At 37.4% G+C, this 16,661-nt stretch overlaps 1 protein-coding gene across 1 annotated transcript; it reads left to right on the top strand.

Annotated features, from left to right (window-relative positions):
• The first annotated feature begins 520 nt into the window (after positions 1–520).
• LOC127369159 (macrophage mannose receptor 1) lies at positions 521–15,693 on the top strand. The gene is made up of 31 exons (XM_051410248.1): positions 521–693; positions 937–1,293; positions 1,604–1,774; positions 1,925–2,080; positions 2,762–2,872; positions 3,567–3,704; positions 3,831–4,007; positions 4,596–4,750; positions 5,281–5,394; positions 5,660–5,775; positions 5,894–6,042; positions 6,138–6,337; positions 6,802–6,917; positions 7,385–7,457; positions 7,576–7,729; positions 8,335–8,373; positions 8,823–8,986; positions 9,101–9,162; positions 9,495–9,595; positions 9,741–9,883; positions 10,500–10,602; positions 10,813–10,940; positions 11,395–11,439; positions 11,633–11,729; positions 12,055–12,284; positions 12,645–12,810; positions 13,339–13,503; positions 13,594–13,710; positions 14,118–14,273; positions 14,810–14,839; positions 15,052–15,693. The coding sequence occupies exons 1-31, from the start codon at positions 597–599 to the stop codon at positions 15,297–15,299; spliced, it is 4,278 nt and encodes a 1,425-aa protein (XP_051266208.1). The 5' UTR covers positions 521–596; the 3' UTR covers positions 15,300–15,693.
• Positions 15,694–16,661: the final 968 nt, after the last annotated feature.

Below are 16,661 nucleotides of genomic sequence, written 5' to 3'. Positions count from 1 at the left end.
AACCTTATGGGATGATAATGATTCTTCAGGTGTTACCAGGTAAACGGAGCTATGGCTGGTAAAAAAACCTCAAAATTTTAATTGCAAAACCATGGTTACTTGCCAAAGAACCTCACAGGGCATTATCCCTTACTTATTGTTTCAGAATATCCACGTTGTCCCCATTTTTTTTTTTTTACATTTACATGCAGGGAAAAGCCAGCTCTTTCCTGTGTCAATCTTTACAGAAATCTGCATCAAAGTCTGTAAGTGTGGATACTGGCATACCGAACACTGACTCTGATGAGTCATGTTTACCATAAATCTCTTACACATCATTTTTTTTCCATGATAGGAAGTGAATGGGGCCACTTTTCGCCGTTTCTGGATAGTGACATCCGTGTGAGCAAGAAAGTGTGTGGTTGTTTTTGTGTATGTTGCCCCTACTTCCCTCCCAACCCCCTTTTTTACCAGTAGCAAAATGTTGAAATGTGTCAATCTGTAACATGACACTTTCTCAATGAAAAGAAAAAAAAAAGTGTCAGTGGTCAGTGGTATTAAGATTCCCTCCTTTTCATGTTCATGCTCATAAGTCCTCTGCTTGCAATGCATGGACAATGTCTGCTGCTCTGAGACTTATCAGAAGAATGCTGATTTCAAGGATAACTCTAGCAGCCTTGGTGCTCTTCATCCCAGCATGTTCAACAGCAAATGGTACAGTATGCACTAAGGCTTTCTTATATGATATATTCTGTAGCTAAGACCTTTTTTCCTGGTAAGTTTGTGAGCTGTCAATATGTCTTGGTACTTACGTTTTTTTTTTACAAAGTTAATGTGGTCAGTTGTTTTAAATGTTCCATTCCAGAAAGTCTTACAAAACGTATGCATGTGCAAAAATATATAATTTTAACATTAAATTTAACATTTAAACTGACTTGTTTTTACATCTTTCTGCAGATACCCCGTTCTCACTCATTAACAAAGCCACTGGTTTTTGTTTGCTGAAAAAATCCAACCGCTGCCTTGACATGCGCTGGACAACCGGTGATCGTCTTTATGCTATCTCAAACAAAAAGTGCCTGGGAGCGCAGGGCAAAAGTGTGGGGAGTGAAGTAAGCCTCTACGATTGTGACGACAACAGTGACCTCCAAAAGTGGGAATGCAGAAATGAGACACTGCTTGCCCTCAAAAGCCAAAATCTCTTCATTGAAATAAAACCCGATGAATCCATTGCTCTTTCCAAAACTACCGGGCCGAATAACCAACTCACAATCACAGGGACATCCAGTGGTGCTTGCTCGAGAACATACAGAGGTACAGTATGAAAACCTTCGCTTCGAAGTGAATAGCCAATGGAAGCCTCAGAAGAACACTATGCATGAGTAATTTAACTTACTAACTCACCTAACACATAATTTTATGATCAAGTAGAATGATGCATCAAGTTCCTCCTCGCTAGATTTTGGTTGCACATGCCTGGAGTAAATAAATAGTGAAGAGAAAATGAAACAAATGATTTTGGTCTGCTCTGAAACAATACGGCAAAACAATGCATATTTGCAGAATAATTATTTGCAACAATTCAGTTTAAGATTTAATTTGATAACCTCTTTTTCCTCTTCAGAACTTTATACCATTGAAGGAAATGCATTTGGCAAGATCTGCATGTTTCCCTTCATGTACAAAGACCGATGGTTTGGAGACTGCACTACATACGATTCCTCAGTACGGCGTCTTTGGTGTGCGGTTGAAACAAAATTTGAGCATGAACAGTGGGGATACTGCCCGACGTCTTGTGAGTACAGTGACATTTAAGAGCGCTACTTCAACAAAACAAAGCATGCAGTATGAGACCTAATGTTTAGCCTACATTAATACATTATAATGTTTCAATGACTGAAGAATTTATAATATTTCTTTTCCACGTTTCTGTATTGATGCACAGCCACAGAGCACTGGCCAAAAAACCTTATAACTGGAGCGTATTACCAGCTCAACACACAGTCAGTTCTGACGTGGTCTCAGGCTGACGCCAGCTGCAAACAGCAGGCTGCCTCCCTGGTCAGTATCATCGATCCCAACGAGCAGGCTTATATCTCAGGTAAGGTGCCACCTGGTGGATGTTTGCTGGTACTGAAACAGATACATACTGACCTAACACAGGTGGGTTAGTTTGTACAGACATAAAAATGCTTATATCACATGTTTAAAAAGGTTTTATGCAATTATTATTAAATAAAAAGACTGAATTTGAGCAACCTTTTTTCTGATAAATCTTTAATCTTTAAACCCTTATTTATTAAATGAAACACTTAATGAATAGTATGACACAAGGCATGCTGCTGCACTGGCCCAAAGATCATCTCTCTTCTCTCAACACATCTTCAATCTTACATTTGCATTTGAAACAGCAGAAATATTGCTACTTAGCTGTATAATAGAGATATGGATTGTAGCTGGAGGGGAATCATAGACGAAATGACTACTAGTTAAGTTTTGGACCCATTCCTGTCCCACCAAACTTTATTACATTACATTATTAGAAAAATAATTTATCTTGTAAGCTTTCACTACACAGCTAATTCTTGTTTTTTTCTTGTGTTTTGATGCATTTGTAAATTTCATAAATTTTTTGTGCTTGTTCGACCGATTTTCTGTCTTTTTGCAGACTTGTTATTAAGCAATGAAAAAGAGGAACAATGTGCAAAAGAGGAACACTTTCTTTACTCTGTCCTTTTCCTTGTTTGTCCCTCTCAACCACACAAACACACATAATACACAGCACTACTGGGAACAGGGAGACTAAAACTCTGGATCGGGCTGGTCCTGGACCCAGAACATGGCTGGCAGTGGTCTGATGCGAAGCCTTTCCGTTATCTGAGATGGAACACAGGTAAGTCTTCAGTCAAGTAAAATGGTTTAAAATTGTCAGCTGAAGTTTCCTTAAAGGAACAATTAATCCCAAAATCAAAAATACATTATTACATACATATACATTACCATGTCTGCGTCGCTCCAATATAATGGAACCAGATGGCACTTGGCTTGTGTTGCTCAAAGCACTAAAAAATAGTCTTTTTCCAGACATCACGACACAGTTAAGAGCAAAAATATGTGTTTTCTGTTTTTAGGTGAACTGTCCCTTTAAGCAATGACCCTGAGCTACACAGAAGTTTACTGACAAGCAATAGAACATTTTTTGTATTAGGCAAATCCCAGGTGTGCGTTTGCATAACTTTACTCTGTAACTAGTCTTCAAAAAGGTGGCAATTCATGTGACAATAACAAACAGTGTTTGCCACGAACAGCAGAGCCTAATGCTCTGTGATTAGCAAATTAATACTGTAACATATCAGTGTTGTGTTTAAAGCTTGTTGACATTGACCCCAAGTCACACTAATCAAATCAATGATATCATAACTACTATATTTGTACTTGAAACTGCATCCTATAAACAATTTTGTGATTTTACATCATTAAAACATTTAAATGTTATACTGGAAGTGAAACTCTTTGCAAGTATAATACGTATGTGCATCTGCACTATTAAAGAATAAATCTCAAGTTAAATTATCATTTTGTTTTAGGAAATCCGCTTCCTAATCCGGGACACAACTGTGCATTTCTTGACTCTGCTGGGGAGCACACTTGGCAAAGTTCATCCTGTGTCAAGAAACTGGGCTACATCTGCTACAAAGGCGGGGCTCCACCAACTCCTCCACAAAGTACAGGAAAATATTGCTCTCCCCTCTATTCCCTCCTCTGGCTACTATATTGTTTCTTTATGTGACACATTCACTGTAGGATATCAGTCATTCAATCCTCTATATTTTTGTTGTTGTCATCATCAGTTGAGCAAGGATTTTGTTCAAGCCCTTGGATTCCCTATAATGGCCACTGCTTCCACCTTCATCGTACTACTCAAACATGGTCTAATGCTCAGAGAGAGTGCCGCAAAGAAGGAGGGGACCTAGTGACTGTCCGCAATGTGGAGGACCAAAGCTTCATGGTCTCTCAACTTGGATACGGTACGTGAAAACAGTAGACATGAGACTGTGCTGATTAGCTTTCGCTTTTTGTATTTAATATGAGAATCCAAAGAACTCAACAAACCTGAGTAGAAGGATAGGCCAAATAACTTAAAATAACTGTAAAGATTAGAAGTTGTTTTCAACATGACTCCAAGTCTGAGAAAGGCAGTGAGGTGTACTAGGACCTTATCTACTTTTTACTTAATTAGGCTATTTTCACACAGGAAGAAATCATATATCAGGATGTCATATTCTCACCTCCAGTTCACCGCAGGCCTCATGTCTGAATTCATTAAGCAGGTCCTATGGAAAAAAAATAATCCTTTATAATTATGTTCAAAGCATCCTAAAGACAATATATCAATTAATTAATAACTTCATATGTTTGCGGATTACTTATGGACATGCAGAAGACTAGATAGATAGATAGATAGATAGATAGATAGATAGATAGATAGATAGATAGATAGATAGATAGATAGATAGATAGATAGATAGATAGATAGATAGATTAGTCGTTAACGGTGTGTGAAATTTCAGCCACTGGTTGACATGAGGCACATTCTTCACTGTCCATGTCTGCAGCATCCAATGATGAGCTTTGGATTGGACTGAATGACATAAGGACAGAGGGGCTGTTTGACTGGAGTGACCACTCCATTGTCAGCTTCACCAGCTGGGAGTATGGGAACCCTGCTGTGTCCACGGATGCAGACGACTGTGTTCTAATCAGGGGAGAGGTAAGATGCACCATGTGGATATGATGGTGTGTATAATTGGACACATCACAAATGAAGGGTGGCATCGTGGTTGTATCCATTCTTTAAAAAAGTTCTACTGATTTGTACAACAGATAGTTAAAAGTATTACCTCCCAGATTTGATATCAAATTGGGTGTACAAACAACTTTTATCAGATTTACTGATGTTTTATGATTTCCAAATTGTTGGTAGGTACGAACTAAATTTCCAAATGGTTGCAACTTGTAGAGATCTTTATTACAGTTTGTGAGAAGTTCTGGGTTCTTAAATAAAAAACAAATAAAAAAACTGGATTGCAGGAAAATACTAGATACAAAATAGTCCAACAACAATTTAGTGGACAAATCACTAGTTTTCTTTTTTTCTCATGTTTTGCTATTCTTAGTTTTTTAACCAAAATACGTACAAGAAAAAGAGAAAAGATTAGGAATATAAGTATGTATGATCTATCCATCCAGTACATGGAGTCTACAGGTATGCAAGTGTTTTACGGTGCTTCCTTCTTGCAGAATGGAAACTGGGCAGATCGCTCGTGTGATGAGAATCATGGATTCATCTGTATGAAGCAGAGCGCCACTGAACGCCCCACAGATGAAGTAGAATTGGATCTCGGCTGCAAAGCTGTGAGTAAAGTTTGCATATAATCCATGAAAAAAGCATCTGGCCTTCAGAAACATCTGGATCATCAGGGTCAGGGTGCAAGATTAAAACCCAGAAAGTATCTAGTTCAGTAACACATTCAGTTGGAAAAGAGCATGCAGATCCAAGCACTGTAGATTCGGCATAGGCAGCACTGCAACTTTAGATAGAACTTTAGACTCTGCAGATAAATGTCTTTTGCATTTTAACATAACTTCTCAGTTCTAATCACTGCTCTGTTTCCTACAGGGTTGGAAAAGGCATGGTTCCTTCTGCTACTTAGTAGGAGTCGAGACAAAGACATTTGACGCAGCCAAAGAGGACTGCAAGGCCTCAGGATCCTACTTGGCCGATGTTTCAAATAGGTAAGAACATTTGTGTTTAATCATTATTCTTGTTGATGTTTGTTATTATTATTCTTGACACTGCAACGACTGTGTATTATTTCACGTAAAATATATGAACTTATGTACTTCTTTCCAGGGTGGATAATGCATTCCTTGTCAGCTTGGTGGGGTTGAGACCAGAGAAATACTTCTGGCTAGGCCTCTCAAACCAGCAAAACAGTGATGAATTTGTGTGGACCAACACAGACTCTGTGAGATTTACTCACTGGAACACTGGAATGCCAGGTATGGAGATTAAATTCTAATTCTTTAAATTAGGGGTTTATAAACAGCAGATCCACAAATTACAATCTGACTTTTTTCCCCCTCAACAACTCCAGGTTCCCAACAGGGCTGTGTAGCCATGACAACTGGGATTTTGGCTGGACTCTGGGATCTGCTGCCTTGCACAAACAATGAGAAATACATCTGCAAGCATATGGCAGAGGGAGCAGCTCCGACCGTTCCACTACCGACTCAGACTCCTCCAAAGTGTGCGGACGGTTGGTTGCGAGTGGGATCAAGAAACTTCTGCTCTAAGGTACAAACAGAGGTCAACCTCTGCTAAACACAATTAAAACACATTACCTGCAAACACCAAGAACCACTCGAGCTTCCCGGTGTCCTGTCACCATGGCATATTCAACATGACCAGTTACACTACTACAGGCAATACGGATAAGGCAAACACGTCAAGTGTGGACAAATCTAAACAGTAGTATTTAATATCTAGACTACAGGTAACAACCTGCAAAATAAATATGATTTCTGCACAGGTTTGATTGTGTGGATATTTTTTACATTGAGTTTAATAGTCTATAGCTTCAGCACCTCAGTTAAGTTTGATACCTGATGAGCAGTGTTTTTTCCTCTTAATGACATACTGTACAAATCTGGGGCTAAATAAATTAATAGATAAATAAAATCTATTCAACCCAGCAAAGCTATGGGTGCACAGATCTAATCTACCTTAATCAGATCTTCACTTCTTGTCTTGTACTCAAGTTTTTCACAGGGCCTCGAGCATATGAGAAGACCTGGTACGAGGCCAGGGATTACTGCAGGGCCATCGGAGGAGACCTTCTCAGCATCCACAGCTCTTCTGAGCTCATTGTGGGACGGTATGAGCTGCTTAAATACACTCCTGTAAAAAACAAAAACAAACGTAATTCTCGCAGTATCAGCGATGGCACCCATTAACATATACAGTATTATTAGACAACACTGTAGGTAAGGAGATTGTAAAACACCAAAACTGGTACATAGAGGCAAACACAAGTTGTAAACATGCTGGAAGGCTTTTCACACCATGTTTATATTTTCACACACTGAAAAAAAGCACCTCTTCTTTGCAATGGCTCGTTCAACTTCACAATCTTTGCTGTAGTTCTTATTACTCAGTTATCTCTTGCCTCTAGATGGCAACAAAGATTACAGACCATTTGGCTGCAGCTGGAAACAAAGGGTGCATACAGCAGAGCAATGGGACAGAGCAGTATCAGATAGCTGCAAAAAAAAAGCTCTTTGTTGGAGAAATCGGAAATATGGTTGGAGAGATTTATCAATCATATAATTCTGTGTACTGCAGACATGGAAAAGCCTGGATTGGACTACATATCCCTGACCCAAGCACTGGTTATACATGGAGCGATGGATCTCCGGTTAGTTGACTGTGTTTATACTTTTTTACAACTAATTTAATAACCCAAATCATTCAATGTAGGTATGTGTGTGAGTTTGTTTTAATCCATTTATTTATCTACTTATTTTTGTGCACAGGTGAACTTCCTTCACTGGCAGGAAGGAGAGCCAAACAACCATAATAACGACGAATCTTGTGCTGAATTCAGAATTTATTCCTGGCATGATTCTGGGTCGTGGAATGATATGAACTGTGAGAGTTACAATGACTGGCTATGTCAGATCCGCACAGGTACGATTGGAACTGTGTACTGAATTCTTATCTTCTGTTTGATTATGAATTGAACAAAAATTATTTATTTTATATTTGACCACTAACCAGATCAGATATTTAACTATAGGCAAGATAGGATAAAATAAACTGGATTTCTGTTAGTTTGTATTTTTCTTTTAAAATAAAAGACCATAAAAAACCTGCAGACTGTAAAGGTAACAAATGAACAAATCAATTAAGTCAGGACAATCAAATGAGGCAACTTTCACAATAGCCAATCATCCAATGGGATGAACTGTACTGGAGCCATATTTATTATTTGTTTGTTTTGGGGGACTTTTGTCTTCTGTTTGGTTTTCACCAAGCAAAACAGATATTTAGCTGGAGAAAGACATAACAGAGTTACGACCATGATAGTACTGCAACCACTTTGGAAATAGCTCTGTATATTACAAGTAATCTGCTACATGCTGTTATTGGTCAGACTGATCGTGCCTATGCTACTAACATGCTCGCCTTCCTGATTTCCATTATCCTCCAGTAGAATCAAAGTAGAGTGGGGAGAATGGTAGATTTGTTTGCTTTCTTTCGACAAGAAATTAACACTTGTTCTGGTCTTACAGGAGTGACTCCGAAACCACCTCCAAATGATACTGTCCCAGGTAAGTTGACATTGTATAACCACACAAACCCACACACACTCAGGGTGACAAAAACATAACATTTCCCCACTGCTAATACTAATTATAATGAAAGGTAACTTAAAAAGGTCCACTGTGTAACATGTAGGAGGATCTATTGGTAGAAATGCATACTGCGGGTTTGTATAACAGTGTATAATAATCTGAAAATAATAATCGCTGCAATACCTTAGAATAAGCCATTTCAGTGTTTGCTCTATGGAGGCCGCCATGTTGAGTCGCCATGTCTTTTTTTGCAAGTTTTGTGACAACCATGTCGCAAAACTTGCTCCTACCGGCTTGGAACAGGAGGTTGAGGGGGATGTAACCTGCATCTTCACCAATAGATGCCACTTTATCCTGCACACTGATCCTCTAAAAATAAGCTGTAAAATGCATAAATTGTCACTATATTTCTAAAACCGTTGCAGAGTATAACACCACTGCAGATGGTTGGCTCCAGTGGAGAGGGAAGCAGTATTATATAAACAGGCACCCAATGCCAATGGAGGAAGCGCGCCACTTCTGTCAGCAGGGACATGGTGACTTGGTATCTATATCCAGTAAAGACGAAAATGTGTTCTTATGGAAACAGGTGGGTTATTTTCACATTCAAATTAAAATCTTACAGATATGAAAGACAGTTTACTAATTACAAAAGGTCTTGACACTAAAAGTGTGTATTTTCTGTGTGTGTGTTTGTTCACAGATTTCCAGAAGCTATGGGTCCTATTATTTAGGTTTGTCAGTGGACCTTGATGGTTCATCTTGGTGAGTGGTATAAATGAATGCCATAAAATGTAATACAATGAATTACTGGTAATAGGTAGGACATCCTAGTTTGGTAAATTACTATCAATGTAAAAGATCTGTCAGGTTATGTCACTCATAAACACATTTACACATTTTAATGCTCCAGTTTTACTCTATAAGCAGTTTTTGTTTTTTTACTTGCTAGGCTTTTTTGTCAGCACATATTCTATTTGTGCTCTATTTATTTACCATGCAAAACAACAACAAGGCAGATAAAAAAGTCTAATGTCAAGGGATTATTGTTTACATAATTACACATTATAATTAAACTAAACTGTGTGTGTTTTAAGGTGGATGGATGGTTCTCCAATTGGGTTACAAAGATGGGATGAAAATCAACCAAATTCTAACAGCTTTGATGAGAACTGTGTTACAATGACTTATTATATGGGTGAGTAATCTATAAAACATTAAACAAAGTATTAACCTTAGATATTAGACGTTCTGGATAAGAATGAATGAATGTGCTGCTCTTAATAAAAAGATCTAAACTGCTGCTGGAGAAATGTTTTTCATTATATTTCTGTTACTTACAGGCTTCTGGAGAACTTCTAATTGTGGCCAAGAGCATCAGTTCATCTGTAAACGAGGAGGATCACCACCTGTCAACGCCACTGTAGCCCCCACAGTTCCTCCTAAAGGTGGATGCTCATTACCATGGACCAAATTCGACTCCAAGGTCAGAAATTACTGTTAACCTTCAAACCTTTAAACCTGAAAGAGCTTCATGTTTAGGTCCTCAGAGCAAAACCGTTCTCTACCACTTTTTAAAGGTCAGATCTTGAGCATTTCTGTGTCACATGGGACTAGTCTGATCTACAAGTACTGTGGCTCCCATTAAAGGTTATATATATGAAATTCACTGCCACTAGATGTCACACTAGAGCAGCTGCATCTCAGATCAAAACAATGGGCACTACTGTCGACCAGACACAAGCAGATAATCGCATTAACTTTAATCAACAAAATCGTCTTTGTTTGTCTTTCCAAAATAGTTTGCCACTATTAATGTTTTAACATATTAAAAGAACCTCTGGTGCTAAATGGATTTGTTATTCATGTAACAAGGTGGTGAACAAAACAGCTTTCAAACAGTATGCTACACCACCTGTCATGTTTCTATTGCTGTATTACAGAAAAAAAGAAGGCTTTTTTTACATTTCATATAAATAAAGTAAAATAAATACAATTATATAAAGCAATCTAATCAAATATTGAACAACAAATATATGGTATTTATAAATAGCTTTGTTTGTCAAGTAAAAAAAAATCATCATTTCATTTCTTATCTGTAGTGTTACAATATCATTAAGCGGATGACCACCTGGGAAGAAGCAAGGACACAGTGCATTAACTTGGGAGGCAATTTAGTCTCGATCCCCACAAGGCGTGTGCAAGGTTTGTTCTACTGTTCATTCTTTTTTTTATATTGTCTATAATCATGCATTGTTGTGTGTACAGTGTAAACAGAGCATGGAAGTTCATTAGGTTTAAACTTAAACGATCAATGTACTTTAATTTAAACCTTTGTAAATAAGTTGGACATTTTGCCAGAATAAGGAAAAAATAAAGAAAAAATTACTTAACTTTTACCTTTGAAATTTTCAGCATTTTTGATCACCAGAATGGCTGAAGTAGCAACTACAGACCTGTGGATCGGTTTAAATAGTTTGAAACAAGATGGATTTTACTGGACTGATGGAAAACCAAGAAGATACACCAACTGGGGCTATTCTGTAAGTAAACACCTCAAGTACTACACCAATTGTAAAGTGAAGCAAATAAACTGCAACTCTCTCACACTCTTCAAATCAAGATTAAAAACTCACCTATTCAGAACTGCCTACCCCACTTAACCATCTACATTGTCTTTTCTTATCTGTTTCTTATTTCTTGCTGTTTTTTTTTTTTTTTTTTTTTTTTTGTGTTGTACAGTGTCCTCGAGTGCCCAGAGAGGCGCCTCTAATAATTTAATGTATTATTATTATTATTATTAACATTAACAAGCAACTTATCACCGGCTCTTATCTCGGTTGCAGTGATGTAGAAGTGTACTTCAGGGTGTGTCAGCACACTGTGACATCAACAGGGAAACACTGTATTTAGGCTTGGTGTTGTGTTACTGTTTAATACAAATAAAAATGTTATTCATGTTACTATTTGGATATAAAATATTGTTCTACTCTTTAGAAACACCAACGTCGTCCTGGGTCCTTTTATCAAAGATGGAATGAGGTAACATTTCCAAGACTGATTTTGAAGTAAAATACCACTCCTGTTTAGTTACAACAGACAAAAGTAATTTGCTATCAAACATCAAAGAGTTAGTCATCAAGTCAACCAATCAATCAATGACCACTTTAAATCAGTTAGCATTAGTTTTAAACGGTGATGCCAAATCCTCACCACTCCAAATTTCCTTCATCAGGATGAATGTGTTGCGATAACCAGGAGTCCTACCATTGGTAAATGGTGGATTAAGTCCTGTAATGAAACCAATGGAGCGGTCTGTGTTCGAAATCTTGGTGAGTTCATCCTTTTTCTCTTTTAGAAATACTCTAAGGTTTAAAAAGGATTAATGCAATTTGTTTATTTAAGTACCATATGTCTTACATTAAAGCCCCATATTATAATTGGCACCATTCTGCCCAAACATCAGTGTGTACTTGATGTAGTACAGTGTTCTTTGTAATAACCAAATCCCCAAAAATGTTAACAGTAATATAAAGACTCAAAATAATGGGTTAAATCATACAAAATTAAGCTACAGTTCCTGTGACAGTACTTACTATGTCTGTAATAATGAAAAAAACAGCAACAACAAATTGATATAATCTCTTCTCTCAACAGACACGAATATCAGGCCTCAACAAGAGAAACCAACCGACATCTATGTAAAGCTGGGAAATGACAGCATCAAGCTTGTGACTAAAAATCTGACCTGGGAGGATGCACAGAAACACTGTGAAGGTGATAAAGCCAACCTGGCTTCCCTGAGAAATGAGTGGACACAGGCCTATATCGAGCTCCTGACGATGAATCTCAAAGCTCCTGTTTGGATTGGACTGAACAAACAGAAGGTACAGGGCTACGACCAATTGATGTTACTGTACTGGAACACAAAAAATCCTGTGAACTAGTTCCAGGGGAAAAAAACCTTCAAATTACCCTTTAATAATATTTTAAAATAAAAAGTCACAAATGACTAATGCACTGTAAATAATGAATAATAATAATAACAATTAATTAACTTTATCAATACATGAAACGTAGATCTCTCACAAGGTATCTGACCAGGTACACTTGTACCAGAGGTGTTTATTGGCAAAGTAGTAGTAGCAGTATTTTAAAAAGCCATCCAAATGTTGGATTTTATTAGCATGCTGCATTAATTATTACTTACTTATTTACAATATGAATGCATTTGATCTTGCTTTCAGACTGGCGGTTATTTTAGGTATATTGATGGCTGGCAGATGAGCTTTGTCAGCTGGGCTCTGGGCGAACCAAGCAAAGACCAACCTTGTGTGTACATGGATGTGGATGGACAATGGAGGACTGCTTTCTGCAATCGGACCATGAACAGTGTTTGCATTCAGACTACAGGTATGATAATGTGTCAACCTCTGTAGGTTTAAGTTATTATACTGTAAATGCTGTAATTTTATTTTGCTTATGTCTTTGGCATACCCTGTAGGTAGTATGTTTGTATTGTTCTATATGACTGAACTATTACCGATTAGTGTATAATCACCTGAAAATAAGAATTGTTGCAATCAAATACAGTTTTCAGTTCATCCAACTGGCTTTTAAATGGATTATTTAGCTATAGAAGGAGATTATTTCTCTCAAGCCATAAAGAAATACATAATCCTTCAGTTCATCTAAAAAACTCACAATCAAATTAGGAGATGCATGGCTTTCACTGGATAGAGAATTCAGTGGACATCGCCCACAACTCCATTAGTGCAACATGTGCTTTTGTTGCCTTACACACTTCTTGATCCATTAAAGAACTTCATGAGCACTAAGTTTGTGATATAATAGATCCCTAGTATAGAAAGGTTTTAGGTTACTGTACTGAAGGTCACAGTAGGACAATTTGTAACTCATCCCCGTCTCTGTCACTCACAGAAGTGCCACCAACAGAGTCAACCAACTACCCAGGAGTTTGCCCTGAAGAGACGAATGTGGAGTACCACCAGAGTTATTCCTGGCTTCCATTCAAGGGTCATTGTTATTTGTTTGTCACAGAGGAAATTGAATGGCCAGATGCAGCTAGTAGCTGTGTCAGGCACGGTAAGAGACACTCAAGAGAAAATTGGTCACCTAGTAATATGTTTGGTCATTGTTACAACCAGATTGTTTTGTTTTTCTTTTCTTGTGAAGGTGGAATACTGGCCAGCATCCAAGATCCTGCTGAGCAACAATTCATTAAAAGCAATGTGGAAATATTTCAAGACAGCCACCGCTCTTTCTGGATCGGCCTCTATAAAACCCACAGAGGTATGATTACAGAGATGAAAAATTATCTAAGGAATACTGTACTTAAAAGTCCCCTGTGCAGTTCTCTTGCACATTCATTGTTCCACACCAAAATGTATTGATCTAACAAACTTGCTGGATACATGTTTACAGCTACGTCTGTTGGCTAGCAGTCTTCTTACGGCTTTCACTGGTGCACTGCTGTGTATCTAAATACATTACACATTACCAACCCAAAATACTTACTGGCTCAAAATCACTGTTTCAGTATTAATTGTGTTTATCAGATGTTTATTTATTTTTGTTTCTTGGTTTACTCTTCATGTGCACCTTGACAGTAGGCAGGGCAAATAACAGCTACATAATCAAACGGTAATCTGGCAAACTAAGTGAAAATAGTAATGCCCTGAGTTTCTGTTCTGCATTAGGGACATGGCAGTGGTTGGATAGAACAGTCTTGGACTACACCAACTGGGATACAGATGTGCCCGAGTATGATTATGGGGAGATCGGAACCTTAGATGGGATGTGGAGGTCTGGTCGCGGATGGCACGACAGAGCATACATCTGCAAAACACCCAAAGGTAGTTTGAACAAATGGTCTTCTAATGAGCACGCACATGTAGCTTGTTCATAAATCTGGAGTAAGAGGGAGCCATACTGTGTTGAAGGTACATTTTCCTAAAAAAATGAATGGAGGGGGTGTAAATAATGGCATTAATCTGGTCATTATCACTCTTAACCCTCCAAGAAAGGTTCTAACGTCATCAACCCTTGTAAACTTATTTACAAGATGTCAAACTACTACCACATAAATTTGTATTGCAATAAACTACCAATTTACAACTACCATTATGTTAAAGTTTGTTATTCAGTGAGTAAAACATATCCTCAGTCAGACTGTGATCTTGTGACTGTCGCAATTAAGAACATTTGGTCATTAAATAAAAAAACTCTGTATATTGGAGGATAAGGATTGGTGTCCTGCTATTTTACATGTGCACTGTTGAAAATGATTATTACACGATGATCTGTACCAAGGATACAGGTGGAGTTGATAAAACATTTATATTCCTCAGAGAAATTATTTATCTGAGCATTTTTTCTTTTTCCCCAACAGTGATGCCCACTGATCCATGGTCAAAACCTGGTAAGTCACATCTCTGAAACTGAAGTCGTTGAATAATCATAATATTAGTATACTACATGTAATACAAAATGTGTTATACAATAATAAAATTAATAGTAGAAAAAATAAATAAATCACTGCAATCACCTATATGTAAAGTTAATTTTTTTAATTTAATCAATTTGTTTGAATTGTTTTGACTGATCAACATCTGCTTTCCGACTTTTGTGCAGAGCCTCACGGAGGGCAGGATCCCCACAGTCGTGTCCACACGAGCTTGATAGTCGTGCTGATGATTACTCTCGTTTCTACGCTGATGGTCATTGCATTCTTCGTCTATAAGAGGTCTCCTCGTCCCTTACCCACGTTTGACAATCCACTCTACTTCGACAGCGAACGATCCCAGCCCGATGTGGTCGATACCAATAAACTGATAGAGAATGCAGAGGTGGAAAACCCTGAGCCTATTTTAACTATTTGATTTGCAAAGTAGCAGAATCTATCTAGATGGGTCCACTATACTCTGCTGTATCCCCTACTGATGAATTACACGTTGATGCTTTATTAGTGTTTTGGCTTTGTTTTTGTTTTTTTTAACTATATATACGGTATATATTCAGTTATTTAACAACATGTCACTAAGTGCGAGTTTCAATGAAGTTGGCAATGTCTGACCTCATGGAACAGAACAATTTAGGCTCTAGGATGTCTCAATGGGAATGATTGGTATTTGATTTTGTCTTTTAAATCTATGATTGCATGTATATAATTGTTAAATGTTGTGCTTATGCTAACTAGATACTGTTCATGGCTTGTACTCTTTAAATGTGTGGAAAAACTGTTAAATAAACATTAAACTTGGCACTAAACAAAAACGTTTTAGTCAATCTTATTGTTAAAAACTGTTTTCAACAACAAATAAAAAGCATTTGGGTTTTTTTTTTTTTTTTTTTTAAGTTGTAAACTTTTATTTGTTCATCCTAGCTGGGATTTTTACCAAACGTACTGGGTTCTGTATGCTGAGTACTATTCTACTGTAGCTATTGAAGTACTTTACTTCTGGGGACATTCATGGAATGTTTTCTTTGATAATTCAATTCAAGTAGTAAGTTGAGACTTTATCTCAATCAAGAACAGACTGTCAGCATTTTGATGGCTACCTCTTCGTAAATTTTGCACAATATAACTTCACACAGTAAAACGCCTCTTTCTCTAGAATCCATGCGAATAATTTTTTCACTTTGGCAATTTGAGTCATAAGTGCTTCTGTCTGTCTTCCCATATAGTTATTACCGACTGGGTCAAAATTAAAATCATTAAGTTACAAACACTTTAACAAAGGGCTTGAATGATGTGAAGTGATGATTATGATTTTTGGGGAGATTCCCTGGGGTTAACTTTTTAGTTAATCTCCTCTTCTTTAGAGGATATAGATTATTGCTTTTTCTTTGACTAAATTTTCTCTGCTTGTTTAAGATTTTACTAATTTAGTAAGTATTGAGCCACATATAGTTTAATGTTTTTTTAATTATTATTTTTCTAGTATCAAACCCTAATGGCAGGAAATGGCAGAGGATGTTACTAGAGGTACGGGTGCCTAATTTAATAAATGTTTATTTTATTTTATTTATTACATAAATATATGCCTGGAGTACATTTGTAACACTGTAAAAGGGATAGCACAAATAAGCCAGCAGACAAAATGGTATCAACACTGCTTGGTCTCTCTCTCTCTCTCTCTCACACACACACACACACACACACACACACACACACACACACAGACAGGCCCTTCTGTAGGCTTTTACTGATGAAGATCTATGCGCATACCTACAACAAACCA

This window comes from Dicentrarchus labrax, unplaced genomic scaffold (assembly GCF_905237075.1).
Source record: "Dicentrarchus labrax unplaced genomic scaffold, dlabrax2021, whole genome shotgun sequence".
NCBI lineage: Eukaryota > Metazoa > Chordata > Actinopteri > Moronidae > Dicentrarchus > Dicentrarchus labrax.
Note: the sequence above shows the minus strand (reverse complement) of the source record. Positions and strands in the feature narration are given on the sequence as shown.

Bases quoted from the DNA above. Each gene is read 5' to 3' on its own strand.
- LOC127369159 (XM_051410248.1), top strand. From the start codon at position 597: ATGTCTGCTGCTCTGAGACTTATCAGAAGAATGCTGATTTCAAGGATA. The intron at 5,395-5,659 runs GTGAGTAAAGTT...TGTTTCCTACAG, and splicing joins TGGATCTCGGCTGCAAAGCT to GGTTGGAAAAGGCATGGTTC. The intron at 8,374-8,822 runs GTAAGTTGACAT...AAACCGTTGCAG, and splicing joins TCCAAATGATACTGTCCCAG to AGTATAACACCACTGCAGAT.